Consider the following 7,582-nt stretch of genomic DNA (forward strand, 5'->3'; position numbering starts at 1 on the left):
TGCCTTTATCTGTATTCAGGAAGCTCGGCTTGGGAGAACCTAAGCCTACCAATATGACGCTTCAGCTGGCCGATAGATCCATTGCCCGGCCAAAAGGAATTGTGGAGGATGTCTTAGTGAAAGTGGACAAGTTCATTTTCCCCGCCGATTTTGTAGTGCTCGATATGGCGGAAGACGATTTGGTACCAATCCTCCTAGGACGACCATTCCTTGCAACAGGTAGGACTCTCATTGACGTCCACGAAGGTAAGCTCATCTTACGGTTGCAAGACGAAGAGGTAGAATTTAACGTGTATAAATCCATGAAATTTCCATCTAATACCATGGCGGATTGTAATTCTGTAAATTTTGTGGACTCCATTGATCTTTTCGTTGAAGAATTTTGTGATAGGTCTTCCGCAGGAACCTCTTCGGAAATGGATGGTATTGAGCATTTGGATGAGGAGCCATTGAACAAGCCGTTTGAATACTCCTCCGAAATAGAACGATGTCTGTTGGCAAGGAGCCGGTTTGAGGGTTTAGACCGGGATAGCAAAGCAAAGCCGAAGACCTCCCTTGAGGAACCTCCAACTTTGGAACTCAAACCCTTGCCTCCTAATTTATAATACGTATTTTTGCAACCTCGTAATTTCTTACCGGTTGTTATTTCTTCGCTTTTGACAGCGGAAATGGAGGAAGCATTAATTGCGGTATTACAAAAATATAAAGGCGCATTTGGGTGGACCATTCACGACATAAAAGGGATCAGCCCCACCATTTGCACACACCGCATCTTTATGGAGGATAAAGTTAAGCCCTCCATTCAGCCGCAACGACGACTTAACCCCAATATGAAAGAGGTAGTGAAGGCCGAGGTAATCAAACTCCTCGACGCATGTATAATCTTTCCTATCTCCGATAGTCCATGGTTTAGCCCGGTCCAATGTGTTCCCAAAAAGGGGGGCACAACGGTGACGGAAAATGATCAAGGGGAATTAATCCCCACACGGAAAGTAACCGGGTGGCGAGTATGCATTGATTATAGAAAACTTAACGAAGCCACCCGAAAAGATCATTTTCCCTTGCCGTTCATCGACCAAATGTTGGAAAGAATGGCGGGTCATAAATTATTTTGCACCCTCGATGGCTTATCCGGTTATATGCAAATTCCCGTCGATCCTTCGGATCAGGAAAAAACGACATTCACTTGTCCGTATGGGACATTTGCATATAGGCGGATGCCATTTGGGCTTTGTAACGCCCCCGCCACCTTTCAAAGGTGCATGACGGCTATATTCTCCGAAATGATTGAGGATTTCATGGAAGTCTTCATGGACGATTTTTCTGTTTTTGGGTCATCCTTTGAAATTTGTTTAAGTAATCTTGATAAGGTCCTCCAACGTTGCGAAGACACTAACCTTGCGCTCAGTTGGGAAAAATGTCAATTTATGGTTCAAGATTGCATTGTTTTGGGACACAAGGTGTCCGGGGAGGGGATCGAGGTCGACCTGGCCAAGATCGAGGTAATTGAAAAACTACCTCCACCAATCAACGTTAAGGGAATTCGGAGTTTCTTGGGTCATGCGGGGTTCTATAGACGATTCATCAAGGATTTCTCTAAGATAGCAACCCCCTTGACCCAACTCCTTGCAAAGGATGCGGAATTTAGTTTTTCCCTCGAATGTTTACTTGCATTTAATACGCTAAAGGAAAAACTAGTTAATGCACCTATCATGGTGAAACCCGATTGGAACCTCCCCTTTGAACTCATGTGTGATGCGAGTGATTTGGCTGTAGGCGCTTGTTTGGGCCAACGGGTGGATAAACTCTTTTGCCCTATCTATTATGCGAGCAAAACGCTCAATGAGGCCCAACAAAACTATTCCATCACGGAAAAGGAGATGCTTGCCGTTGTTTTTGCTTTCGATAAATTTAGGTCATATCTTGTGTTATCCAAAATTATCGTATACACTGACCACGCAGCTCTCAAGTACTTGATGACTAAGCAGGATGCCAAACCACGCTTGATACGGTGGATCCTACTCCTACAAGAATTCGACATCGAGATCAAAGATAAAAGGGTTAATATACATATTTGCCCCTGTATTTGTCCGTTTTAGCACATATGCCCTTATATCAAATAAACACACAAATATATCCTTATATTTTTCAAATAACACCAAAAATGCCCAAATCTAACACACTGCTGATATGGCACTAACGGTGTAACACGTCAGCGTCCACATCACTTGCCACGTCAACTAAAAATATCACATTAGATTTTTACCGACAAAAAATTTTGTGGCAAAAAACATTTCGCGACAAAAGTTTTAGCGACAAACTTTATGCGACGAATCTGTTGCCAAATGAAACAATATCTACCAATTAGCAACGAAATTCGTCCTCTATAATAATTCAAAATTTGCCGCTTTAGTTGTAGGGACGATTTTAAGTGCTCCTTTTAGTAATTTATTTATTTTTATACCTAATAATAATAATAATTGATCAATTACTTAAATTTAAATCAACAAAACTTTCGAATCATTTGAAAAAGAGAATTTAATATCAAAATTTTCAAATTTTGATAAATTTCTAAATTTAATAAATTTTATAAATGGATCCAAAAAAATATATTACAAGTGTTATTTCTAAAATTACAAAAGTGATAAAATTGATTCCTAAGTATACATTTGTCTCCATTTGACAGCTAACGAATATACATCTAGCCATGCATTATTTGGAATCACCGCTGAGGTTGCAGCATTGAAGAAGAGCTTTCAGTCATGAAGTTGTTCCATTTTTGCACTTAGTTGTTCCATTTTCTGCTAAGTATACACTATTAACTATTCCAATAACGTGTCTTACAACCGGCACCCTCTCAGGTAATGCACAATTTCTCTAATTAGAGCTTCACTAGTGATCCTCTGATCTTTTTGAATGACTGATCCTGATAGTGTTATACGTAGCCACATTAGACTCCAAAATCTATAGCAAAGAAGCGATAACGTATTAGGATGCATAATCATACAAGAATTCAAAACTTTTAATAGTCATCATGTATGACACCAAAAAAATGGATTCAATGGTGCAAATAAAAGTCCTTGATTTAGATCAACAACATATATTCGATAAGAAACCACGTTTTCTAAAATTACAAACAGGTTGCAAGCTAAAAAACTTCATTAGCAAATATAAATAAGTGAAGTTCAGGAGTGAGACCGTATGCCCTTTTTGTCCCCCTTTCTTTAAAAAATTGCACAGATAAGAAATTGAAACATAAAAACAAAGAGCAAAAGCACAGATATCAAGTTAACATAGTCAACTTCCAGATATAAAAGTATGGAGTAAGCTTATCATACACTTATCATAGTATGACAGGTTCTCTGGTCCTAACATGACTTTGCTCCAACTGATAATGGAAAAAACAAATTAGTATATTGTCATAAAGGAAAAATCTGACGGAACACTATAACTTACTAGTTTTTATCACCATAACTTACTAGTCAGACGTAACACTATAAATCCAAACATCAATAAAAAAAATATACCCAGTTGAAGGCTTTGAAGACTTTGAATAGTGGAATTATAGACTTGAATACAAGAAACATTCTCTTGTTAGTTCTCGCTGAAATTTAAGCACATTAGTATTGCTGGAGCTATACAAGCTATTTTCTCAAGTTGGCAATCGTGTTATTAAATTTGAAAAAGTAGTAAAGAAATGACTCTAACTGAGGAGTGTACTTACCATTAAATTGTGGCAATTACAAATACGGCTATGAATTTGTTGTCTCCCTTTGGCAAAAGAAGTGATGTTGATAATAGTATTATTGCTTTGCCGACTTTGACAAGAAAGGATATTAATGTTGTCCAAATCAGATGTTGAATCCCTATGATGATCTAGAGTGTGTGTTGTTGTGCATATATAAGTTCATATCATTGGGCATGGAAATACAGAGGCTGATATAGTGACTACAAATTGGGACATCATACTTAGGACCTGAAGTACAGAACTGGAGTAGCTTTTATTATTAGTATGATGTGTAGTTCATTTATTTAATTAGATATGATTCATTTTTGGTGAAGCAATTTGGGGCTTCTAAGAAAACTAAACCAGTGATCTTTTAAATAAGTGGAATCCTCTGATCCTCTGATCCTCTGATCCTGATCCTTTTGAACAAAAATTACTGAACAATTATCAGAAAACATAACCCTTCCCATTCAGAAAACATAACCTAAAGGTACACAATTCTATCAGATATAGAAAATTACACGATTTCTTTTATTACTCCGCATCCAAGTTATAAATACTACCAAATAAGCACATACAATTATGTCAGAAAAAAATCAAATATCTATATCAGTTGAAAAAGACTAGGCACTAGGAAGCTCCATATCCATACTGCATTTACAATAAAATTGTATCCAGGAATAACAAACAGTTAAAGGAATGGGGAGAAAGGAGCGGAAAACCAAAAGATTTAACAAAGACAATCAAATCTAAGCTTTCTTGCCCTAACCATTGCCTAGCAACCAAAAAATTTGAAAAATTAAACCTAGATCTGATATAAAAGAAACGAGTTTTTGGCAATCAATTTCAGTTCCATTCCAATCAATCAACCAAATCCTATACCCCAATCCCTAAACAACAAAATAGAAACTCAAAATCACAAATAAAATCCCCAAATCGCAATAAAACGAACCCAAATACAAAAACAGATCCAGATAAACAAATAAATAAGTCTTTTGAGCCTTTATAATGAATTCGAAAATCTTACTGGTGAGACAATGACGAGGGTTTTGAAGAGCCTCAACCAAGAAAGGATCAACCATTTTCCAACCGCCTTCGTTCTTCTCTCGCCTGCGTTTTTCCACATACCAAACATAAATGAGTTAAACCTTAACTTGGAGCAGCTGATCAACTTGGGAGAAATTAGAAGAGTAGTGAGGGAGAAGGCGAAGAAGAGAAAATAGAGCAGTCTCTGTGAATGAGAAAGAGAATCGGAGAAGAAGAATAGGGAGACTTCGTTTCTTTCGGTAGGTTTGGAATTGGGGGCGTGAAATGCAGGTGACTTAGGGTTGCATATGTTTTAAGGTGAGGTGGCAAATGTGGTGGAAATCACGTGGAGTGAGGTGTTACACCGTTAATGACATATCAGTAGTCTGTTAGATTAGGGCATTTTTGGTGTTATTTGAAAAATATAAGGATATATTTATGTGTTTATTTGATATAGGGGCATATGTGCTAAAATGAACAAATACAGGGGCAAATATGTATATTAACCCAAGATAAAAAAAAAAGGAGTGGAGAATGTTGTGGCCGATCATCTCTCTCGCTTACAAGGCGAATCTTCGGAAGCTGTTGAGATTAAGGAGACCTTTCCCGACGAAGCACTCTACGCGGTAACATCTTTACCTTGGTATGCCGATATGGCAAACTACAAAGCCGGTAATATTCTTCCCCCGCACCTTACATATGAGCAGTGTAAGAAATTCTTTCATGATGCTAAGCATTATTTTTGGGAAGAACCCTATCTGTTCAAATCTTGTGCCGATAACATTATTCGTAGGTGTATACCGAAAGAAGAGGTTAATCATGTGTTACATATGTGTCACACCCAAGAGCCGGGGGGCCATTTTGGCCCTAGTCGGACTATGGCAAAAGTCTTACAATGTGGGTTTTATTGGCCTACTTTGTCCAATGATTCCCAAGACTTCGTCAAATCATGTGACGCTTGTCAAAGGAGCGGAAACATTTCCCGAAAACACGAAATGCTCCAACAAGGGATCTTAGTTTGCGAACTTTTTGACGTTTGGGGGATAGACTTCATGGGACCTTTCCCTAAGTCGCATAACAACGCTTACATTCTTGTAGCGGTTGACTATGTCTCCAAATGGGTGGAGGCCGTTGCCTTACCTTCAAACGACTCTAAGGCGGTAGGGAAATTCATAAAGAAAAACATTTTCACTCGGTTCGGAACCCCTCGGACTATCATTAGCGACGGAGGTTCCCACTTTTGCAACCGACAATTCGATCAACTCTTACTTAAATATGGGGTTGCACACCGAGTCTCTACACCCTACCACCCGCAAACTAGTGGGCAAGTTGAGGTTTCTAACCGAGAGTTAAAACGTATTTTAGAAAAAACGGTTAACTCCTCTAGAAAAGACTGGAGCTTGAAGCTCGATGATGCTCTTTGGGCTTACCGCACGGCATTTAAGACGCCCATCGGGATGTCCCCTTATCGTCTAGTTTTTGGAAAGTCGTGCCATTTGCCCGTGGAATTAGAACATAAAGCATATTGGGCGCTGAAATTTTTAAATTTTGACATGCAGGCTGCGGGAGAACACCGCCTCCTCCAAATACTCTTGATGAACTCCGCTTAGGGTCATACGAAAATGCCAAACTCTACAAAGAACGTACCAAGCGGTGGCACGACAAGCACATCCAAGTTCGGGAGTTCAACAAGGGGGATCAAGTTCACCTCTACAATTCTCGCCTCCGGTTATTTCCCGGAAAATTGAAAAGTCGGTGGTCGGGACCATACACTGTCATCAATGTGCACCCCTCCGGAGCATGTGAAATTCAAGGTCCCGACAATGCAACCCTACGGGTCAATGGCCACCGTCTAAAGATATACCGCAGCGGCGTTTTTCCACAACAAGGCGAAACCACACTCCTCGCACCACCGTAAGCTTGCACATCGCAAAGGAAAGTCGAGCTACTCCGACTCTAAACGTAGCATTGGTTTGACTCTCTCAAACTCGCTGTATATATCTGTTCAATTTTTCCTTGTTTTCTTTGTTTCGCTTCCCAGCCACGGAAAGCCAAATCCCAATTCGATACAATACGCGGGGCGTCTTCCTATGCACGCCCCACATCTTTGTGCCTCTGGTCCAAAATTCTACAAGGGACACCTTTTACGCAGGGCGTACCCCCCCTCTTACGCCCCGCGTATGAGTTCCTTTCCGTGGTTCCTAAAGTTCAGAAACTCAAACACGCGGGACGTCCCCTATTACGCCCCACGTATTTGAGTCTCTGACTCCAAATACAATAAAAACACCACCTTACGCGGGGCGCCCCCTATTACGCCCCGCGTATTTGAGTCTCTGACTCAAAACGCATTAAAAATGCTACCCTACACGGGGCGCCCCCCTGGGCACGCCTCGCGTAGGGCCCCTGATCACTAAGGGTCTTCTTCTTTCCCTTCCTTAGCTTTATTTTTGTTTTTGTTTCTTTTTGCGACGCCCTTGGAATAGGTGTCATTTTAAATAACGCGGAGGGACGTGCAACCCCGCACTTAACGTTTGTTTTGCACTACCAAAAACAAAAATAAAAATTTAATAACAACAAAATAATTAAACTAATTTATTGACTCTTTTAAATTTTCCCGACACGTTATCCCTCCTTCGGAAATTAATTAAAGTTCCGTTATTTGTCATCAAAAATAAAAACGTCGGAATATAAAGGAATGATTCGATTAAAAAAAAAATTATTGATCTTAAAGTTAGGGAATTTGTGCAAAGCATAGGTTAGTACTAAACTAAGGCCTTGAGTCTTAACCCAAATGTTATCTCCATAATGAACTTTAAAAAGGCAATAAAA

At 39.7% G+C, this 7,582-nt stretch overlaps 1 protein-coding gene across 1 annotated transcript; it reads left to right on the forward strand.

Moving 5' to 3' along the window:
* Nucleotides 1-1,091: 1,091 nt before the first annotated feature.
* LOC136236081 (uncharacterized) lies at nt 1,092-6,671 on the forward strand. Its single transcript, XM_066026188.1, has 5 exons — nt 1,092-1,462; nt 1,550-2,060; nt 5,266-5,481; nt 5,779-6,277; nt 6,331-6,671. Exons 1-5 carry the CDS (start codon nt 1,092-1,094, stop codon nt 6,669-6,671), a joined length of 1,938 nt encoding a protein of 645 aa, XP_065882260.1.
* Nucleotides 6,672-7,582: the final 911 nt, after the last annotated feature.

This window comes from Euphorbia lathyris, chromosome 7, assembly GCF_963576675.1.
Source record: "Euphorbia lathyris chromosome 7, ddEupLath1.1, whole genome shotgun sequence".
NCBI classification, from domain to species: domain Eukaryota; kingdom Viridiplantae; phylum Streptophyta; class Magnoliopsida; order Malpighiales; family Euphorbiaceae; genus Euphorbia; species Euphorbia lathyris.